This window comes from Propithecus coquereli, unplaced genomic scaffold (assembly GCF_000956105.1).
Source record: "Propithecus coquereli isolate 6110/MARCELLA unplaced genomic scaffold, Pcoq_1.0 Scaffold150, whole genome shotgun sequence".
Classification (NCBI taxonomy): domain Eukaryota; kingdom Metazoa; phylum Chordata; class Mammalia; order Primates; family Indriidae; genus Propithecus; species Propithecus coquereli.
The window spans coordinates 7,319,660-7,341,639 of record NW_012139414.1 but is presented as its reverse complement, the minus strand read 5'-3'; the positions used below and the strand labels follow the sequence as shown (position 1 = coordinate 7,341,639).

At 50.2% G+C, this 21,980-nt stretch overlaps 2 protein-coding genes across 4 annotated transcripts; one reads left to right on the top strand and one right to left on the bottom strand.

The window, feature by feature from the left end:
* Positions 1-351: 351 nt before the first annotated feature.
* On the top strand, positions 352-11,711 carry SUMF2 (sulfatase modifying factor 2). The gene is made up of 9 exons (XM_012640293.1): positions 352-427; positions 1,891-2,047; positions 5,116-5,230; positions 5,677-5,721; positions 6,083-6,233; positions 7,545-7,600; positions 9,457-9,541; positions 9,726-9,870; positions 11,447-11,711. Exons 1-9 carry the CDS (start codon positions 373-375, stop codon positions 11,529-11,531), a joined length of 894 nt encoding a protein of 297 aa, XP_012495747.1. The 5' UTR covers positions 352-372; the 3' UTR covers positions 11,532-11,711.
* A 496-nt stretch (positions 11,712-12,207) lies between these two features.
* PHKG1 (phosphorylase kinase, gamma 1 (muscle)) lies at positions 12,208-21,224 on the bottom strand. 3 transcript variants are annotated; one of them, XM_012640292.1, is made up of 10 exons: positions 21,051-21,157; positions 18,762-18,876; positions 18,059-18,215; positions 17,597-17,646; positions 14,852-14,917; positions 14,425-14,588; positions 13,905-13,995; positions 13,613-13,766; positions 13,312-13,437; positions 12,208-12,963 (listed from the first exon to the last, which is right to left on the bottom strand). In XM_012640292.1, exons 2-10 carry the CDS (start codon positions 18,842-18,844, stop codon positions 12,718-12,720), a joined length of 1,137 nt encoding a protein of 378 aa, XP_012495746.1. In that variant the 5' UTR covers positions 18,845-18,876; positions 21,051-21,157; the 3' UTR covers positions 12,208-12,717. The 3 variants fall into 3 exon arrangements, with proteins under 3 accessions (XP_012495746.1, XP_012495745.1, XP_012495744.1); XM_012640291.1 differs by having other exon boundaries at positions 12,646-12,963; positions 17,597-17,651; positions 18,037-18,215; positions 21,051-21,224; XM_012640290.1 differs by lacking the exon at positions 21,051-21,157 and having other exon boundaries at positions 12,718-12,963; positions 14,852-14,923; positions 17,594-17,651; positions 18,037-18,215; positions 18,762-18,844.
* Between the last annotated feature and the right edge of the window lie 756 nt (positions 21,225-21,980).

Sequence of the window (21,980 nt, the reverse complement as noted above, 5' to 3'; positions counted from 1 at the left end):
GCAGCTGCCTACAGTAAGAGCGCAATAAATGTTTAGTTGAAACCTTTCTGTGGTCTTGCATGGTGTGCAGCACGAAAGCAGTCGCAATACGAAAGGGAATGTAATTTGTACAAAAGTTAAAAAAGTAGTGAGTGTGCCTCTGCAACGACTGGGCTCCTCAACGCGCTTTTCTTAATTACCTGGGCGGCTCTACAAGGCGGCAAGCTGCAGGCTCCTTTCCCACGACCGTCAGTTAACAGTCTGCACACTCCAGGGCGCGGGCGCGGGGGCGGGGGAGGGCTGCGCACGCGCGGAGCGGCAGCCGACGGGGCGTGCGGGCGCACGCGCAGCAGAGCCACGTGGGTTGCGTGCCGCGCTCGTTCTGCTCCTGGCATGGGTCTCCCGCTGCCGCTGCTGTCGCTGCTGCTCGCCGCACGGCTCAAGCTAGGTCAGTGCGTTGGCCTGCGCGCATCCGCTGGCGCTGCTTGTCTAGGAGGCACTGGGAAAGGGACCGTGGCCCTCTGCCCGGTCTGGATGTGCTTGGAGTGTCCGGAGGCGCCCAGTCTGGGGAGGTGGTTAGCAGTTCAGGTTGTACCTCACCGCTTTTTCTTTACTTTTGACTTGTTACTTTGGAATCTTTCGAACGTAAAAAAGTAAAAGAGAATATGACAAGCCCCCCACGTACTCGTCGCCCAGCTTAAACAGCTGACAGTTTGTGTCCAGTCTTGCTCCTTTCAAATCCCACTTTCCCCCTCTGCTAGAGCCATTTTGAAGTGAATCCAGGCATTATACAATTTTATTCATACATATGCAGCTTGACTAGTCAGAAGACACGAAGAAAAATTACCATACCCTTTCCCACCTAAAAAATTGACAGTACTCCTTAATATTATAGCCACTCTGTTCAAATTCACCTATTGTAAATGTTTTTAAATTTCAGTTTGCTCCTTAAATTAGGGTCAAAATAAAGTTTACACATTGCAGTTGTATTTGTTTCTTAATTCCCTTTCAGTCTGAGATTTCCTTGCTTGCTCCTTTTTATTCTCACAATTTATTTGTTGAAGAAACTGGAAATGAATGAAGTCAGTGTGAGTGTGTCAGAATGAAAAGAGGGCCAAAGACAGGATCCGGAAGAACATCAAAAGACCTGGACTCTGCCTTTGAGGAACTAACTTGCAGTGCTTAGACATCCTTTCTTGGGAACAATACCATGAAGTGAATCAAGCCAGAGAAATGTGGGCTATTGAAAACAGCACTGTAAGGCAACCTGGATCTAGGCCTGTCTCCTGCTAACCAGCTCTTTTAAGTCATTTTTCTTTATTGGGTTTGCTCCTGTGAAATAAGGAGATTGTAGCAAAGATCCTTTTTATTCTATGATTTTCTGAGGCATTCAAACAAGTCTAAAGGAACTCATTTAATCATTGTGTGCTTGTAGTAGGTGCCAGGGATGCACTGGCAAAATAGATGTCCCTTTCCTTCTGGAGCATATGATGTAATGGTAAGAATCACGAAAAATTTATGAGTTGAATAAGTGGAGAGGAAGAGACAGAGAAACAACACGAGCAGAAGTATGGGTAGAAAGTGCAACATGTATTTCAGAGTATGGTGTCTAGATTTACCTAGCTGGGACAAAGGGTTGTGTAGAAGAATAAAGAGGTGAGTGAAAACCTACCTACCATGTGCTCATTTCACACATGTTATTTTAATTCATACAGCTACCACTTAAGAGATAGTTAGATGTTATCCCCATTTTATAGATGAAGACATTGAACTCAGATTAAGTAATTTGCCAAAGGTCAAAGTCAAATTTTTAAGCCTCCGTGTTTTGTTATAACATGGGTATTGCATATGATCCAGATATTGTTTTATATATTTGAATTTATTACTGATAACTCTCCTTTTTCACTTCAGGTAATGGACAGGCTACTAGCATGGTCCAGCTGCCAGGTGGGAGATTCCTGATGGGAACAAATTCTCCAGATGGCAGAGATGGTGAAGGGCCTGTCCGGGAGGTGACAGTAAAACCCTTTGCAATTGACGTATTTCCTGTCACCAGCAAAGATTTCAGGTACATCAGGTGTTCTTCCAGGAGGAATATAGGCCCTTTCTAATCTCTTCCCTAATATCTAAAGGGAAACTAGCTTGTTCACTATCACGTATCATTTTTGCAATAATACTGTGGGATAAGTGTTATGTACATTTTTCAGATGAAGAATCCAAAGTCCAAAGAGGTTTGACTGACTCTCTCAGTTAGTGCACGAGCTGGGCCTGGAACTCAAATCCCCTGACTCTTCAGCCAGTGCATCTTCCATTACACTGGGCATAGCACTGAGAAATACAAGCAAAAGTCAAACACTAAACAGAAACCTCTTCTACAGTGGGAAGGGATTAGGAGAAGGGTCATACTAGCTGAGAGTTCCTTAAATTCCATTTATTAATATATTGGTTGAAGGAAATGGCATTGTTTTAGGAATGAGACATTGTGGTTCCAGCTCAGTGTAAGAAGCCATGTTGAGCTGCCTCAGTTTCCCTAAGGCCATATGTTTTGGGTAGGCTAAAGTAAAAATGATCCAGAAGATATCTGTAACTTACCTTCAGATGGCACAGGGGGAAATATATACATAAAGAGAGAGGGATGGAGTGAGAAATATGGGAGGGGGCAGAGGGAGGACAGGGGACAATAAAGCAAATGTGAGAAGTAACTTAAATATTATATTTGTGGACTTTAACATTTTCAAGATGAAAAGTTGCGAGAAAAAATTGATTCAGGAGGCACAGACCAGAGTAAGCATAATGCTTGTTGGTATAATCCTCAGACCCTTGGACCCAGTGACTCCTTAAGACAAAGGGCTTTGTCTTAAGGAAGAATTAAAGTTGTCTAAAACATCCAGTTATAAAGATGACATTGTAAACAAATGTCTTAACAACTTAAGGATCACTCAACGTGTCGTATCAATATAACAGAATACTTAACAGTCATTAAAATCTTGTTGAAAAGAGTTATGAGATGTTAAGTGAAAAAAATAACTTACAAAACAATATATAGGGTATGATCCCATTTTTGAAAACTATGTATATAAAATGTTTATCCATAAAGAATCTGAAAGATGAAACACTGCATTAGTTGATGGATTTTGCCCATGTTTTATTTTTATTTCAAAATGAAAATAATTCCAGGAAAACACCCTATTGAAGCTATTTGAAAATCCCCGGGTGAGTTGAATGTCATGATGGGATCATAAAAAAGAGAGACAGAGAAAGAAGAGGAAGAAAAGAAAAAAAAGAAAAAAATTCTTGGGTAGGGATAGGGAGGGAGAATCTAGAAGGATATATCTTTTAGTTGGTGTGATAATGGATGATTTTGATTTTTTTCTTTTTACCTACCCGTATTTACTAATTTTTCTGGAATACAATGTGCATTGCTTATATATGATTTTAAAAAGTATATTTAAACAGGACAGTTATTAAAATTGGAAGAGAAATCACTTCTGATCAGGCTTGTACTATTCATGACAACCAGAAACAACCAGATAGATGGATGTACCGTAAGCATTCTTTTATATTGCAAATTATGACCTATTAGATGATGGAGATGTAATATCACTGCTAAGAAGTCCCTAAACTTTGCCTAGAATCAATCCCATGACTTGTCTCTGTTTCTCTGGTAAAAGATTCTAAAACTGGTGAGATGCTGTGGGATTGGTGAGTAGCTGTTGCTACAAAATCTCCTGATCACCTCCTCCATTCTCAAAGCCCCTTTGATGAGTGAACAATGTCTTCTCATATCAAAGCTCTGGAACAGACAGTGTACTGTTAGCCCAAGGACAGTAATCCATCTTACCCTGGCAATCTGCTTGCTGAAATCTACTAAACCATTCCAAATTATATGAAAATTCATTCTAAAATCTTAGTATGTCATTTTTATTTGACTCAGTGTCTTTCATCTGTTACATGGAGTTAATAACTATAACACCTATTCCATCTACCTGCCATGGTTGTCGTGAAATTAGATACGGGATGAAGACCTCTCAGAAAAGAGACTCATTCCCCACCCTTAAATCTCCTGCTCAGTGGCTTTATTCATAATCTCCAAAAACTGGAGATAACCCACGTGACCTTTAACTGGTGACTGTATAAACAAAACGTGTTATATCCATACAATAAAAAATAATTCATTAAGAAAAAGAAACAGACTACTAATAATGGCAACAACATGGATGAATCTCAGAAGCATTTTGCTAAGTGAGAGAAGCCAGACCCCAAAGTCTACATACTGTATGATTTCAATTTGTATGACATTCTGGGAAAGGCAAAACCATAGGGACAAAAAATAGGTCAGTGGTTGCAGAGGCTTGGGGGAATTTTTGGGGTGACTAATGGACCTGTTCTGTATCTTCTTTATAGCGACTGTATGCTTTGTCAAAACTCACAGAACTATACACTAAAAAGAATGAATTTTACTGTGTATGAATTACATCCTAATTTAAAAGAAAATCTCCTGCTCAGGCTTTCAGGTTAATTCCTTGGTGGTCGTGAAAACTCTGTAGTGTGTGACTTCTAGCAGTGGTCCCCAACTTTTTTGGAACCAGGGACTGGTTTCATGGAAGACAATTCTTCCCTGGACAGGGGGCGGGAGGGGAGGAGGAGAGGATGGTTTGGGGATGATTCAAGCGCATTACATTTATTGTATAGTCAAACCTCTCTGCTAATGAGAATCTGTATTTGCAGCCACCCCTCAGCACTAGCATCACAGCCTCAGCTCCACACAGATCATCAGGCGTTAGATTCTCATAAGGAGCGCACAGCCTAGATCCCTCGCATGCGCAGTTTACAGTAGGGTTCACCCTCCTATGAGAACTCTAATGCCACCGCTGATCTGACAGGAGATGGAGCTTATGTGGTGATGTAGTGATGGGGAGCAGCTGTAAATACAGATGAAGCTTCATTTGCTCACTGCTCACCTCCTGCTGTGCAGCCCGCTTCCTAGCAAGCCACAGACCAGTACCAGTCGATGGCCTGGGGGTTGGGGACCACTGACTTACAGGACAAGGATATATGAGGTTTCCTGGAGTAGGAGAGGGTGGGAGTGGGGCATGGAACCCTTTCGGCTGAACCAGGTGAAATATCTCTTTGCAGGGAGTTTGTCAGGGAGAAGAAGTATCGGACAGAGGCTGAGATGTTTGGGTGGAGCTTTGTCTTTGAGGATTTTGTCTCCAATGAGCTAAGAAACAAAGCGACCCAGCAAATGAAGGTGAGAGAACCTGGTCTTGCCACTGAGGGAGTGGGAGGAGTGGGACTTCGACAGAGCATCCTATTGCCATATGGGGTCACCTGGGCCACAGTGGAGAAGTAGATGTGAGACTAGAGGCAGAGAAAAGCAAAAGAAACCCAACCTGGAAGAGTCAGATGAATACACACTCCTAGGAGGTTAACCCTGAGGTAGTTCTTGCATGGAGGGACTGGTGAAGATCCACATCAAGATAGGGTTCAAGATACTTCCTGAACCAGCAAGAGAACATCTTGACAAGATGTCTAGTAAGGGTGGTGAGATGTCACTCTTCAGAGATTCCAGCCACAGCCTCACTTCGACCAGCCAGGTCTCAGCTTGAAGTTTCTGTTCTGCCTCCTGTGGCTCAGTCAGGAAGGTGCTCTTGCTGGGCCAGTGCATCTTGCAGTCGTGTTCCTTCTTTTTTGCAGTCTGTTCTCTGGTGGCTTCCGGTGGAAAAGGCATTTTGGAGGCAGGTAAGCATTCATTCCTCTGCCTCATTTTCTAACCCTGCTTCTCCTTTTCTCAAGGCCTGGCTTCGTTACACCCCGGGCACATCTAGGAATACTGAGTTTAAAAGGATAACGGGAATTTCAGGGAAATATCCAAGCAATCCTGTTTCCTCTGCCCTAATCTTTTCCCCTGTTGCCCATCCTATTTCTCCCTTTAGTCTCATGTAGTCTCTTCTGACCCTGGATGCTCCTTACTTACCAGACTATCTCTTCTAACTTCCTTGCTCCATCTAGTGGTAAAAGCTGAACTCAGGCACCCTAAGCCTAGCCTTCCTCAGTCTTCGTGAGCTCGCAGAAGCCTGTCTCACTTCACCCTGGCTGTCAGCCTGCAGGTCCTGGCTCTGGCATCCGAGAGAGACTGGAGCTCCCGGTGGTACATGTGAGCTGGAATGATGCTCGTGCCTACTGTGCTTGGCGGGGGAAACGGCTGCCCACTGAGGAAGAGTGGGAGTTTGCTGCCCGAGGGGGCTTGAAGGGTATACAGATGCCAAGATGGCTTCCCTTTATTCTCTCCATCCCAACCTCCATGGGTGGCTTTAAAGGGTGGGAAGGGTCTACATTTCCTAGAGCAATGCTTAATAAGATACCTATGGCGAAAGACCAGTTGATTTTTTTTTCTTTTTTTTTAGATAGGGTCTTACTTTATCGCCCTAGGCTGGGGTACAGTGGCGTGATCATAGCTGTTCACCACAGCCTGAAACTCCCAAGCTCCAATGATCGTCCCACCTCAGCCTTTTGAGTAGCTGGGATTACAGGCATGTACCACCATGCCCAGCTAATTTTTTTTTTTTGGTAGAGTCGGGGTCTCACTGTGTTGCCCAGGCTGGTCTCAAACTCCTGGCCTCAAGCGATCCTCCTGCCTTGGCCTCCCAAAGTGCTGGGATTACAGGCATGAGCCAGTGCACTTGGCCTTTTTTTCATTTTTAATCCATCTCAGACCAATATATCTATGAAATACCATAAAAATTAATAACTGAAAAAATGAACTGAAAAAACATACATAAAATCTTTTATTAGAGATTCCACAGCTATGTTACATTTCAATAAATATAATCAGAACAACATAGCATAGGGAAAAAGAAGAATTACCAAAGGTACACATCTCTTCCACAGGGGTGCAGGGATTAATATAAACTCATAAACGTCATTCTATAATACAATCCTAGCTACACAAAAAGTTATGAAGCCAGGTGAGGTGGCACATGCCTATAGTCCCAGCTTCTTCTGGGGAGGCTGAGGCAGGAAGATCATTCAAGCTCAGGAGTTCAAGGCTGCAGTGAGCTATTTGCCACTGCACTCCAGCTTGGAGCACAGATCAAGACCCCCATCTCTTAAAAAAAAGTTATGAGAGTGAAAATCAATTCCCTACATTAAATACCTCTACATACTCTTGGTCACCAGATATATCAATAATCAAAGTCTGACAAATGAGATTGCTTCTTCAGTGTTCATTTATGAAATCTAAGTCCAGTTAACACATTTCTCAATGCTTACTCAATTTCTGTACTTATCTTGACATGGACTGGTAACAAATAGTTCACAGACTAGCACTGGTCCCAGAACCACGCTTAGAATTGCACTGTCCTGCAGCAGGTCAGGCGGCCAGGGGCACCTAATGCAATGTAGTGAGCGGGGGGGTGAGGGGCATGGGAAATAAAAGTAAGTAAGCTCACGCTTTTTTTCTCACCCCCTCCTAACTTCCTTTTGGTCCCCTCATTCTTTCTGCCTTTTTTCTTCCCCAACTCTTCACCTCTCCTTCCTCTGCTGTCTCCTTGCTCTCCTGGCAGGTCAGGTTTACCCATGGGGGAACCGGTTCCAGCCAAACCGCACCAACCTGTGGCAGGTAAGACCTGTGCCTCCTTTCACCAAGCATTGACTGAGACTTGTGTAGGCCAGACACTGTGTTAGGCCGTGGGATTCAGAAGGCTTGGTGTTCTAATGGAACTGATAAGCTGGCAAAGCAAAAGACAACGTGGTAAGGACTGTATATTAAAGATTTGCCGAGTTGGGGGGGAAATCACTGCCTGAGGGTGCCAGGGATGACTTCACAGAGAAGGTGACATTTGAGCTGATTGGAGTTTGTCAAGTGAAAAGTGAAAGGGCATTCCAAGCACAGGAAACAGCACAAGTGTCTGGCTTTGCTCTGTGTGTTCAGAGATGTGACAGATCCAGGGAGGCTGGAGCACAGAGAAATGGGGGTGAGGGAGGTAAGGTAGAGAGAGTAGGCTGGGGGCGGGTTATGAGGGACCAGATGTGCCAAGCAAAAGTTTTAGATTTTACCCTCCAGGCAGTGGGGAGCTAAGAGAGGTTTTTAAACAGTAGTAATAGCATCACTTTGATTTGGGGGGATGCTAGTTGTTGCCAATTTGTGTGGGACCAGATGAAGTCCAGCCACAGTGGTGGCAGGGGCCTTTGAATTTGAGGCTGTGGCAGTGGCCCAGGGACTATCAACACTTGAACTGGAAGTGGAACCAAGAGAGGAAGCCAAACAGGAGAGGCCTGTCTGAGAAGATGCGCAGGGTTTGGTCATTAATCAGATGTGGAGGGGTGGGCAACATGCTAATGGTGCCACCATTATCCAGAGTAGATAACGTGCATGTCAGGAGTCCGAGGGATAGAACTTGACCAGTTTAGGATCCATGTAGCTTGAGGTGCCTTTGGGTCATTTATATGCTCAGTCACAAGTTGAAAAATAGGAGTCTGGAGCTTAGGACAGAGATCTGGGTCAAAGCAAGTGGTTTGAGAGTCCAGCATGCCTTGCATACCTTGCTGAGAATGATATCCCCCAGGAGACTGTGTAGACAGAGGAGAGCACAGCCCCAGCATTGAAAAGGGCCTGAGGGTTAGACTGGCCTTTCGGACGACCTTAGTTTGGAAATCAGAGCTTTGCAGAAAGACAAATCTGACTTACTCACTGTTTGATCTTTGTTAACTAAACTATTTGGAGCCTCAGTTGCTGGTTTTTTAAATGGAGGCAATACCTGCCTGACAAGGTTGTGAAGATTAAATTAAAAGAGCTAAATGTAACCAACCTAGCACATAATAGTATTGAGTAAATTTTAACCCCTTCATCTTCCGTTTTGTAATAGCAGCTTCCGTAGAGTGGTGGCAGCTGAACCCTAGTTTTAATGAGAAGAACTATAAACAAGTTGAACAAATTGTGTCAGCAAATATAGAACACTTTTTAAAGAATTTTGGTGGTAAAGAGCAGGAGATAGGGAAGACTGAGTCAGGGCAGATGGGGGAGTTCGGTCTGTTGGAGGTAGAGGGGAAGATGTTGCAAGAGAGTACAGGTCGCAGATTCCTGAGAGGCCGGCAGGAGTAGGCCCTGGTGCTCAGTCGGGGTACAGGACACACAGGAGGGAAGGAGAAGTCTCTCTTCCAAGGCACCATGGCTTGGGGGGTTCGAGGCAGAGGGGAGGAAGCTGCTGAGAGTGGAGAAAGCAGGAGAGGGATGGGCTTGACATGGACCACTGTGGACACAGGGAAACACAGTCTTCCTGATCCAGCTGGGGGGTCATGGTGGGGACATGAGGTGACTGGTTTGGGATATCAGGATAGGAACCTCAGGTCACTGCTCCATGCCCTCCTCCTACCCTAGATGATACAGCAAGATGACCTTGCTTTTCCTCTGGATGGGCAGGAGCACCTGCCTTGGGACAGGATGGCAAATCCTTTAGCCTTCATTTCTCCCACCAGGGAAAGTTCCCCAAGGGTGACAAAGCTGAGGACGGCTTCCATGGAGTCTCCCCGGTGAATGCTTTCCCCCCACAGAATAACTATGGTAAGATTTCTCATCAGGGTGCTATCAGTGCTTACACATTGGTTGGGAGGATCATTCTGCCTGATAGATGAGGCAGAGAGAAGCACCTCTCTCCAGCCCAAATTTGCTCCCCGGGGGCTTAGATGGGGAGGAGGGGTGGTTTGGTGCTTCCTAGCCTGGGACTGACCTGCCTGCTGTGCTACAGGCCTCTATGACCTCCTGGGCAACGTGTGGGAGTGGACAGCATCACCATACCAGGCTGCTGACCAGGACATGCGTGTCCTCCGGGGGGCATCCTGGATCGACACGGCTGATGGCTCCGCCAATCACCGAGCCCGGGTCACCACCAGGTGAGGGGCTTGGTCCAAGGGAACGCACAACTTGGTAGCTGGGGGCTGAGGGTCCAGATCCTGGGCAGCAGCAGAGCTGTGTTGGTTGTTGGTGCTGCTCCTGCACCCCAACCTCCACCGAGAGATGTGGGTACAGAAAAGAAAGCAAGCAGAGTTTACCATGAAAAGCACAAAGGCCTCGGGCAACTTGTGACTTTTTCCTGCCAGCTTTTGGCACCAATGGAGACTGTTTGGCATCTTAATTATATGGGTTTCTCCTCTTGTCCTCACAACTAGGTGGGCAGAGGAGGGGAGTGGAATGTCCACATCAATAGGTCATTGCCAGTGGCCATGGAATTATTTATTTATTTTTTTCGAGACAGAGTCTTGCTCTGTTGCCCTGGCTAGAGTGAGTGCCGTGGTGTCAGCCTAGCTCATAGCAACCTCAAACTCCTGGGTTCAAGCACTCTTTCTGCCTCAGCCTCCCGAGTAGCTGGGACTACAGGCATGCGCCACCATGCCCGGCTAATTTTTTCTCTCTATATATATTTTTAGTTGTCCAGATCATTTCTTTCTATTTTTTAGTAGAGACGGGGTCTCCCTTTTGCTCAGGCTGGTCTTGAACTCCTGACCTTGAGCGATCCACCCGCCTCGGCCTCCCAGAGTGCTAGGATTACAGGCGCAAGCTACTGTGCCTGGCCGGCCATGGAATTATTGACCCTTCAAACTCTTGGACACATGAAAAATCATTTTTTTACAATCACTTTGTTTTATAATCAAGGAAAAAAGACTCAGGGAGGTGCTGGGACCCGCTCATTTCACATGGATGTCTAGTGGTGGCACCTGAATGGTAGAGTCCTTGTCTCCTGAGTTTCCTTCTGGGACTCTTTCTACTCCATCCATCTGTAGATTTAATTTGGCTGATATCTCTGCAACTCCTTCCACCCCTGGATTTCTTGAAGACTGTGGAGAGTCCACTGTTTCTGTGCCCCCCAGATATCAGGGTTGCAGATGCTTCTGTGACACATGGAAACCCCTGGATTTTCCTCACCTCCCTTTAAGACGACTTAGTGGAGAAAACTGGGTTTGCCACAGATTTCACCCCTGAAGCAGTGGTTGGCCTTGGGCAAAACATTTCAATCTTTGTAGTATCTGATTGTGGGTTTGTAAAATGGTGAACGTATCCTGCCTTCCAGAGCAATTGGAAAATAGTAAATGAAGGCCTATCTGTGAAAGTTATAGGAGATGTCGATTAGTGCTACTAATTCTCATTCCTTTCTGACAGCTTTGTTCAGCTGAGTCTAAACTACTAACAGTAGAAGTTATTCATCACTGTCCTTCCTGCCCTCCATGCAGCCTCTCAGGGCCCCTCTCACTTCCCCCACTCTTTCCCAAGCTCCTTCTTGTCCCCTTTCCCCAGGAGTGGCACCCGCTCAGGACCTGCCCTCGCACCACGCTTCTTTCCAGACCATGCCCTCCCTAGTCCTCAGGTGCACCAGACCCCAGCAGGCCCGAGGGGCTGGGGAAGGAAGTTGGGGAAGCCCCCAAGACCCTTTCTCAAGGAATGTTCATTCTCTCTCCCTCTCTCTGGTGGCAGAATGGGCAATACTCCAGATTCAGCCTCAGACAACCTTGGCTTCCGCTGTGCTTCCAGCACAGGCCGACCGCCTGAGGAGCTGTGAGCAGCCGTGCACAGATGAGGAGAAGTCCTCCGTGGTACCTGTGTCATTCCCTGGCCATACCCCAAACACTGCCAGACTCCAGGCTCTTCAACTTCAGCCTCAGGAAAGAACTCTTTCCCCTTCCCTGTCCCTCTGTGGCAGGCTCCTCTCTCCCCAGGGCCCGAGAGGACTCTAACCCTCAGAGAAGGGTTGCCACTATCTCTTGGAGAAGGGGCCCAACTTATCAGCTGTGGCTGGGAGCTGGGTGTTTCTCGTACAGGTCAAGCATTAACCATATAGGAGCCAAATATGCAAACAGTTGGAACAGAGTGCTCTGAAAGGCAGTTAGTTAAAAATTTTACAATCTGTTCCCTCGCCCTCTTTCCTTGTCTAATTCCAGAATCTAACATTGTTTCCTCAAGGCAGAATTTCCCTGGTTCTCTTTGTTTCCCCAACAAATTACTGTAGAAGGAAAGTGTTTTCTTCATTTGCCTCATCTGTAGTACTACCCTCTGAAGGAACCTAATTTCCACCCTGTGTGTAAAACGCAGTCACGTGGGCTCTTTAAAGCACAATGTCAGTCTTAAAGAAAGGGTCTGGGAGAACCGAATGATTTACCAGGTGAAGCTGTGCATTGTGGGAATCACAAAGTAAATAACACTCCAGAAAGACAAGCATCGGAAGCTTCCCCTTGTATTGCTAATTACATAAGGTCTCTAAGTATGTATATGCCTCTAAAAGTATGTCCCTAGAGAGTAACCTGCTCCTGTGGCGTCACTGGATGTTGTCCGGTTAGTAAAACCTCCGATTGTGTGTCTCAGATATTTCTGTATCTTTTATCCTCACCCCGGGACCTGAAGGGAAGAGGGCCCGAGTGTCAGGAACTCAAGGCCTCCCATAAGCAGAAACTGAGGTGGCACAACTGGGACGTGGAAAAGCAGGAGAGCTCCTGATTCTCGGACCACATCTGGTCTCCCTCCCCACCACTGGGGCTGGCCTGGTCCGCATTCGTTGCTGTGTGGTGGGAACACCCGCTCCTCGTGTGCAGAGCCTTTGAGAGGGATCATGGCCTCCATCGCAGGGGTTCCTGACCCCAGCCCGGTGCTCTTCTGCACAGAGGCCTGCACATGATCTCACTCCTTTGACATGTATTTCTGCAGCTTCCCCTCCCTACCTGCCCCCCAACCCTACCCCATCTGCCAGCCCCTCAGAAGTCCTCCTCAGCCAGGGAGAGGAGCACAGCCTTGGGTGTGTTCTCAAAGAGGGCAGCCCGGTTCTGCTGCTGCCCCTTCTTCACCCAGTGGCCATAGATTCGGAAAGCATAGGCATCAATGAGGCGGCGCAGAGGCCGGAGGGCGTAGGGGTCGCGGATGACGATCTCCCTTGTCACCGGCTTCACCCGGCGGTACTGGTAGTAGATCCGCACCGAAGCCAGCACTGTTACAGCGATCACCTGCAGAGGGCCAGGACAGAGAACCCTGAGCTGGCAGCCCCACCCGCTGCTGGCCCCTGCCCCTCCAGCACAGGGGGGCCCTGAGCTTGTTTGCCATGAAGCCTTAGATGGCTTCTGCTGGGCCCTTCTTCATGTCCCCCCATCCCCACCCTGCCAGCATCCGCAGGGCCTTAGGCTGACGGAGCCAGTCAGCTGACACCTGCCTTCTCTGAAACCAGAAGTTGAACTGGAACCATCACAGGGTGGGTGGGAGGGGAGGGGCAGGTGCTCTGGCGGGGGCTTGCAGGCCTGGACTTCGGGAGCCAGCAGCAACTGCTCCAGGGCCTGGGTCAAGGGAAGCTTCAGTACCTTGAACTTCCCCCGGGGGCTGAAGTGACGCACTTCTTCCACCACATACTGCTGGAAGAAGGGGTGCGCTAAGGCCTCTTCCGCTGTGTAGCGGCTCTGGGGCTGCACCACCAGGAAGCGAGAGATCTGAGAGAACAGCAGAGGGGAACGGAGAAGGTCAAGGCAGGGGCCCTTCTGGCATTTCAGGAGACATGGGGTGTGTCTCGGTGGGCTCCTCCATTCTGTGGCGCGGTATACTCCCGCCCCGTCGTGGACTTTTCCCCTCGCCCGAGCCCAGGAGCCAGTAGGCTTGGCCTCTCACCAAGTCCTTCACAGTGTCCGAGTAATCGTCCCACTCAGGTGAGCCAAACTGGTAGTTGCCACTCATAATCATCCTCAGCATCAACATCTGCTTCCGGTGCCAGAAGGGTGGGGAGCCAGCCAGCAGGGTGTACATGATGACACCTGTGCTCCACCTGGGGTGCGAGGGCCGCTCACTACGCCAGCGTCCGGGGTCTGGCTGTAGTTCCCACGGTTCCCTCCCTGCCCAGCCAAGTGCTCCTGCCATGGGCTCACCTCCCCTGCCCCGTCCCTTCTCCTGACCACACACTCACATGTCCACCTCCTTCCCATAGCCTGGATGGTCATCGTTCATGGAGCACTCAATGATCTCAGGGGCCAGATAACTGGGGGTCCCACAGACCTCTGCAGGAGTGGGTGCATCAGGACAGGTCAGCATAGGACACTCAGAAGAGGAAGTCCAAAGGAACAATGGAGATGGGACAGGAATGGTGGTTGGGCTGGGACTCTCCTAACACCGGCCAACTTCAGGGCCAAGAGCAAGGGTAGGGTACTGGCTCATGGGGCTGCCGTTGAGGCCCATTGGTTCCCTGGTCACTTCTAGGCATCCTGGCCTGGACTTGGGCAACAGGAGCCTGGCTCAGCTCATTTCTCAGAAGAGGAGTTACCTGAAGAGAGTCGTAGCCCCTCTCCAGGTAATGATTTTTACCTAAATAGTAGAGTTTTTATTCTGGGGGAAAATTAAGTTAAGGGGGAAACCCAGGCAATCTCTGTCCCTGAGAATTGGTGAGAGAGCCTGAGCCCCTGACACAGGCCAAAGCTGTGTTACCGGACCTCGCAGCTTCTCTCCTGGCTCCAGCTGGCAGGAAAAGCCAAAGTCTGTGAGCTTGATGTTCATGTCATCGTCCAGGAGGATGTTCTCGGGCTTCAGATCCCGATGCACGATGTTGAGCTTGTGTAAGCTGCAGATCACCTCCAGCAGGGCTCTCATGATCTTCCTAGAGTGGGGCAGACGCATGTTACTCCTCCGCTCTGCGGGGGCAGGGAGGCCAAATCTCACACACTGGCCACACTGCAAGTGAGGGAGGACTCAGGACAGTCTGGGCTAGTCTGGACTGAGCCCAGGAGAGGAGGAGGCCGCTAAAGCCAGCGGTGCACACTCCCAGCCCAGACGAATGCAGCGTGCCTCCCCCATGACCTCAGTGCCTGTGGCAGTAGGACGTAGGGAAGGGAGTGGGGAGAGAGGCCAATGGACCCTCACCTTGTCTCCTTCTCGCTCAGGGTGGCCTTCTCAGTGAGGTAGTCAAAGAGCTCCCCTCTCTTCATCCTGTGGGGACAGAGGATTTGCAGCTGGATTGGCCCCAAGACCACCACCTCCTTTCTCCCAGAGAGCTGTCTCCCACCCTAACACTTCCACAAGCAGAGTGAGCCAAGTCTGGGGAGAGGAGAACTGGGGGAGTGAGTAGAGAAGTTGTCTGGGAAGAAATGGAAGAAGAGCAAAGGAGGCTGGAGAGGAGGTGAGGGTCCCCCCGTCTGTGCAGTGACATCATGGACTGGGATCTGTCAGGGCTGGGGGCTGAAAAGGGGACCCTGAGCCACTGGCCCAGGGCCCCAGACCCAGATCAGAAGGACATGAGTATCCTGATCTTTCCCAGGGAACAAGTGGAAATAACTGGCTGCGCAAATGTTGGAAGAGCAGATTGCTCATTGTAGGATTAAGAATTGTGGTTCAATCTCCTTGGGATGATCTAGAAAGAGGTCTCTGCTAGAACAATCTAGTTATACCTTGGAGGGCTCCTCAGGGCAGCATTAAAAATAGCTTCCCCAAGCAGCTTCTTCAAAGGTTAAAGACATCTGAGCTGCCCCCACGGGGTGTACAGGACAGTGTCACTGAGCAGAGCCGGGACGGGTGCAGCTGGCCGAGTCCAGAGGGGTCCTAGGAAAGTCTCCCTTGGTTAAATGCAAAAAGATACCTCCTGCCCCCACCTGCTCGCCCCTCCAGGGAAAGCAGTGGGATCCCTAGAGCAAAAGGGGAGGAGAATAAATGAAGGGAGAAGATTTTTGGCCAGCTTCATGAAGAGGCATGAAAACCTGTGGGTCTGGCTGGTGGAGTAGGGAGGGGGCCCTGTTTGAGAAGACAACCTAGAATTTGCCACTCAGAAGTGAGCCTGGTTTTATATGATATCTGTACTGTTCCTAAAAGACAATGTGTGAATCTAGTTTTTGTCATTCTAGTTCATTTGAAGGATACTAGAAGAACTCGCTATTAGCAGCAGAACAAAGATTTACCAGGCAACACCAGGGCCTGTGCAAGGTTCGCCTGCAGGCTCCTGCCTTCCTGGAGCTGACGGTTGAATTGTGCACACGTGCCAAGTTAAATCGTGTCTCAAAGTCAGATAATTCTTCACATACTCAGTAGAGCTACTATATGAAATGTTCCAGCAATACAAAATCTAATAGTTTTCCCGAGTATATCCAGTCCTTAAGTTAGCAGTTCTGTGTGGAGAAATCAAGACACCCCTACAGTAATGACTCACGTCGCAGCAGAGATGCACATTCTGTAGTGAGAACTGAATGGGGAGGGGGCACAGGGGCTGAAGAGCTACCTTCCCTGGGAACATTTCTAATAAGAATGATGGTTAAGACTTGAACGCACAGTTCCCAGAGCACTTCGTGTGTTCACATTTGATGTGTAGCGATAAGGAGTCCATCGCACTAACCCTACTGGTGCAGAAGCAGAGAATGATGATGAAGATGAGGATTTTGATTTTTGGACAATACCCCAAGTGCCACCCTGATCACTTGCCTGTCCCCTGGATACTGCTGCCTCCCCCTTGTCTCCACTCTTCCCTCCTTACACTCATCCCCAGACAGCCAGCAGGATCCTTGTGAAAAGTAAATCAGATCCCATCACCCTCCCGCTCTCGGCCCTCCAGGCTCCTTGTCATGGCTGAAATGCCGCAGAATCTGGTCTTTGGTACTGACCCACCTCACGTCCAGCCACTCTCCACAAGCTCATTCCACCCCCTTCACCCCTAATCCCATGCCCCGTCCCCCCCCCCTTGCCTGGAACATGCCGGCCCATCCGGCTGCAGGGCCCATGTCCTGGCTCGCTCTTTTGCTCCAAGGTCTTTCTCCAGGGCTTTGCTCTGATCCCTCCCTCATTCATCCTGGTCTCTGCTCAAGTCCCCTCCTGGACAGCCTTTCCTGACTGCTCTGTTGAAAGAAGCCCCTGTCTCTCTCTCTCTCTCTTGCCCCTGTTCTGCTTTATATGTCTCCACAGTAGTCCCCCCTTATCTGCAGGGGATACGTTCCAACCCCCAGTGGATGCCTGAAACCTCAGATAGTACCAAACCCTATACATACTATGTTTTTTCCTGTACGTACAAACCTATGGTAATTTATAAATTAGGCACAGTGAGAGATTAACAACAATAATAAAATAGAACAATTATAGCAATATGCTGTAATAAAATTATGCTAATGTGGTATCTCTGTCTCTCTCTACACATCTTAATGTGCTGAACTCACCCATTTTCATACCACGGTTGATGGCGGGTAACTGAAACCTCAGAAAGCGAAACTGCGGGTGAGGGGGGACTACTGTCCACGTACGTAACTACAGGTCAGGGACCTTGCATGTCTTTTCATTGCTGTATCCTCAGTGCCTGGAATAAATATCAAGTGACCCACCATCATCGTTGTCACTGTAGTTGATAATTATTAGCATTTACATTGTGCCAGTCACTGTGCTGTTATTACTGCTGTAATACCAGTGAGAAAACTGATACGTAAAGGAACGATCCAGCCCGTAAGTGGTGGACCCAGGTTTCCAAACCTGGCAGCCAGAGCCCAGGGGCTGACCTGCCTAAAGCATCTGTGCTCCTCCCTGGCATCCACAGTGCGGGGGTGGCTGCTGGACTCCAGACAGCGCTGGGTGGGGGACCACAGTGGAGGTTCTCCGAGAGGCCCCAGGCTGTGGCTGACTCCAGGGCTGGGTACTTACAGGTCAAACACCAAGAAGAAGAAAGTGTTGGTCTCATAAGTGTCCTTCAGCTGTACTGAAATGGAAATGGCTGGCTCGTCTCGGGTAGCAGGGGAGCCCAGGTAGGGGCAGCCAGGGCACGGGGGAGCACGGGGATGGAGGCTGCTGTGCGCTAACTGCCAAAGCTGAGGGGGGAATCAGGACCCTGCTCAAAGGAGGCCAACCAGGGGTTTGGGCAGCCCGGGGACTTCAAACTCCCATTCCCCCACCCGCATCCACCCCCAGCCTGGGACCCTTTCTGTGGGAGCAGTGAGGGTGGAGCTGGGAACCTCGAGCCTCAGGGCACGGGAGACGCTCTGGATGGTTCTAGCTAGCTGTGCGGTGGGGCCACACTCCAAGACTTGGGTTACCGGGGCAGAGTCATGTGGAGCACCCTGCTGTGGCTTGGGGCCATCACTCACTGATGTTGGGGTGCCCTGAGACCTTGCGCAGGATGTCCACCTCCTTCAGTGTGGCTTCCCGCAGCTCCTGCACCTCCTCGGAGCTGAAGCTGCCGCCACCAGTGACGTCGATGATCTTCACGGCATATTCCTGGCACGTGGGCTTGTGGATGCAGCGCCTGACCACACTGCTAACGCCCCTGGGGGTGCAGAGGACAGATGGTCTGCGGGGCCCCTCACCCCAGGGGGAGTCCCAGGTCCAGGCTGCAGCAGAGACGTTCTGCCTTGTTATGTGAGTTACACTTTCTCCCAAATCCTGTGAACTTTTGGGGACGGTGGACGATGAAATAAAGACACAGAGGGGTGATTTGCCCAGAGCTGATGAGTAATAAGCCTGGTCTCAGGCCTCTGGACTCCCAGCTGAGGGCCCTTCCTCAGCATATGGAAGGAAGCAGCACACGCTCAGGGCCACGGCCTTCCCTCTGATCCCTGTCCCAGACCCTGGCCCAGAGCTGGCTTTGGACGTGCTTGTCAACAGCACTGGGGAACTTTTTGCTGGGAGAGGTCTCTGATCTCATACCCTCCTCATCTGTCCTGGCTGCAGGAGGGCAGGACCCCAAACCCAGGGATTCTCCAAGTGGACACTGCTTTGGGGATGGAAATGGGTCAGTCCTCAGGGTGGAGCAGAGACCGCTGGGCCTGCTGGAGCCCAGGCCAGCACTTCGCGGGGAAAGTCTGGGCCTTACCTGCCCAGGATCTCCTTGGGCTCATAATTCTCATAGAAGCCCTGCGCGGAGTAGGAGTCGGGCAGTGCCTCGTCCCGAGTCATGCTCAGCTCCACAGGGGTGACTCCGAGGGGTTCTGGGGGGGCGGTGGGTGGAGAAAGAAGCTGTCAGCCTCCTGCCCCAGGGGATGTGCCCCTGGAGGGCTGAGCTGCTTCTCACGCACCTCTACATCTCCTGGCACAAGGGTGGCCTGTGGTGAATGTGCGAAATAAATGTTTGTAAATTGAAAACATTCGGCCAGCTTTCCTTTCTAGCCCTTTCTGGCACCCACCCCTCCCCCGGGGTTAACCGGCTTCCCTTCTTCTGGACTCTCCTCCCTCTCACTGCCTGCACCTTTGGGAGGAGTCCGCCTGCATCTTCCCACTGGCTGTACAGCCTGTGTCCCCAGGAGACCGTGTGGCTCCTTCCAGTTCCAGGCGGGGGCGGCAGACTGTCAGCCAGGCCGGCCTAGGCCAGGCCGAAGGTTAGCACTGACCAGCCAGCAGGCCCTTGCTTTTAGAAAGAACCACAAAGAAACTGCAGAGGGCAAATTAAAGTGCAGTTTCCTTTCCTCTCTGAGGAGCTGAGCTGGTCCTGCTGTTCCTGGTCCTGTCTGCTCTCTGCCCTTGAGGAAAAGGTGAGAAGCTGCACGATTTCCTTCTTAATATGCCACCCCTGTGGCCTCTATGCATGTTCCCCAGTTGTAACTGTCCTACCCTGAAAACACCCCTCCTTCTGGGACACGCTTCCTGCGGTTCACCCGCCTGCTCCTTCCTCACTCATCTGTCCATAAATTAATTTCACAGTCGCTCACTCATTCGTTCATTCCTTCCTCATTCGACAGACACTGAACACCCGCTCTTTGCCGAGCACCATGCCCAGTGCTCTGAGGGAGGCAGAGCTGGGTGGGTGAGTCCTGGACCCAGCCGAGGTATTGCGTGTCGCGTGTGCTGTCGTCTCCCCCAGTGGATGGTGGTCTTCTCTAGGATGTCCCAGCCATCTCTGCCCTTTGTGCCCCCTGTAGGCACAGCAGGCACTGCTCCCTAGATGTGAGCTGATGTTTGGGCAGCGATGCCTTTGGTCCAGGCTCCTGGTGGCAAGATGCCCCACATCCTAGCTAATGACAGCCACTGAGCCCTGAGTGGGACCGCTGCAGCGTGGGGCAGTACAGAGCCAGGACGCTCAGGCCGGGCCACAGAGGAGCTGAGCTGGCTGGTCTTGCTTCAGGAACACAGAGACTCCGACCTGGGAACTGAACTCCTGCCTCAGATGCAGGATTTGAAGAATGCAGGAAATCATCTACCAACAAACAGGAAGCGGCAGGTAGAAAACAGGCACACGCTGCCACTCAGCAGGACCAAAGCTGCCTCCTGCCCCACTTCCCCCACTCCTTCTGGGCCCAGGAAGGCCTGGCCTCTCAAAGGTGCCAATCTGCTGACCAGCCAAGCAGCAGCCTTGGCTGCCTCGGAGATGGGGCTGGCTGTTCCAGGAATCCTGGTGTCCTCACTACTGGGTGCCTGGTTACCAGGGGAAGGTTTAGAACAGCAAGTCCTCTCAGTAGCAGGCAACTGGGCTGCCCACGAGCCTCCTCTGCCCCATCAGCGACCTGAGGAGGCCCAGGAGTCTCTGTTCCCCACAAAACAAGCGTATTTCCTGGCAAGTCCTAGGTTCCCAAGACGAGCATCTGTGTCCCTCACCTCCCAGAGCTGAGCAGCACCAACCTCCTCCCCTCCCCAGCCCTCCACGGGCAGAAAGTGTATCTGTAGCCCACCACCCCCACCCGCCTGATGCCATCCTGGGCCCGGGCCTCCTTTCCCTGGCACAGCCAGCTTGGCCGAGTTCTGGCTGCACTCGCCTTTCCCGGGGGCGGGCTTGGGAGAATGTTTATCTTGCCCCATCCCCTGCTCTGAGGCCTGAATGGGGCCAACTTTGTACCTCTGTCTGCTGGCCCACCCATCCCTCACAATTTTTCCAAGACCCCTTTGGAGAGGGTCTCCAAATGGGAATAGGTGGCCGAGTCCTTTGTGGAACATAACATCCCTCCCCCAAACTCTGAAAGTCCAAACATAGACACAGGGACCCACTTTCTGTAGGAACCTCCCCAAAGGGGAGTTTGGAGAGTCAATTTGGCCACTCTCCCAGGTCCATCTGCCTTCAGCAGAGAAGAGAAATGGATCTAATGGATTCGGGGGTTTCTGTCTTCTCCACCCCACAGCCTCCCCTCTCTCCGCCTGCTGCTGGCTTTTGTCCATTGCTGGCCTGGCTACTCACCGTTAGGTCCTTGCGGGCCCTCTAATGAGCTTGACAAGAATCCCAAAGGTCCCAGAGCCCCTCGGGAAGAGGGGACCAGAGAGGGCAGAAGCCGTGTCCCAAGCAGACACTTGTGGCCAGAGTAAGATATCTTGCTGTTCTTCTTTTGGGGTTTGCTACTTGATGACTGAAGGCTGACGTGCCAAAAATAAATCACAACTGCAAACCTGGGATGCAGGCCAAGGCTCAGCAGGGACAGGGCACGGGGCTGAGTCTCATCAGGGGGTGACCTCTGGTGGAGGATGAGGGAAGCTCGGGTGGCCTGGGACCAGGCAGGACAGCATGAGGTGACCAGTCTTCCCTCTACGGCTCACTTGGCCTCCAGGCCCTGAGGAGACAAAGACAGCCTGTGAGGAACACACTTGCTTCTCTGGAAGTGATTTTAATTTCCATGTGTGCTGAGAGCAAGACCCTGGAGAATGCCTCAGCACACGATTGCTGCAGCTGACAGCCGTGGCTGTCGCAGGGACCCAGACATCGGGGCCCACTCAGGCCCAGTTTGGCTGCCCTAAGGTTAGGGAACTTCCCCTTCCGGAATCCACCTCTGATCTGCCCTCCGTAATAATTTCATCTAAAGAACCTTCTTTAACCCATTTTGTTTTCAGCCTGCAGTTTGTACTGGGAGAAGTCCCAAGGCCCGGGAAGAGCATATGGACTGTAACGTCATGCAAGTTGAGGTCAGGGTTCTCATCAGTATGATTCTACTTTAAGAGGCTGACAGAATTGGAAATAATGTATGCAACAAGCTGGCACACAGTAGACACTCATTCTTTATTGCTCTCCCTCACTTTTTTTTCAGATGCTTAATTCTGTTAATATTCTAAATTGTGGGGTGGGTAATACAGTGCTTTACACAGGAGCTGAGCCCAAATACCTATTTGATTAGCATTT

Excerpts from the sequence above, each read along its gene's own strand:
- SUMF2 (XM_012640293.1), top strand. The coding sequence starts at position 373 with ATGGGTCTCCCGCTGCCGCTGCTGTCGCTGCTGCTCGCCGCACGGCTC. Across the intron at positions 5,722-6,082 it reads AAAAGGCATTTTGGAGGCAG|CCTGCAGGTCCTGGCTCTGG; the intron begins GTAAGCATTCAT and ends CCTGGCTGTCAG. Across the intron at positions 9,542-9,725 it reads CCCCCCACAGAATAACTATG|GCCTCTATGACCTCCTGGGC; the intron begins GTAAGATTTCTC and ends GCTGTGCTACAG.
- PHKG1 (XM_012640290.1), bottom strand. The coding sequence starts at position 18,844 with ATGACTCGGGACGAGGCACTGCCCGACTCCTACTCCGCGCAGGGCTTC. Across the intron at positions 14,589-14,851 it reads CTGAGCGAGAAGGAGACAAG|GAAGATCATGAGAGCCCTGC; the intron begins GTGAGGGTCCAT and ends GCCCCACTCTAG. Across the intron at positions 13,767-13,904 it reads TATGGGAAGGAGGTGGACAT|GTGGAGCACAGGTGTCATCA; the intron begins GTGAGTGTGTGG and ends CTCGCACCCCAG.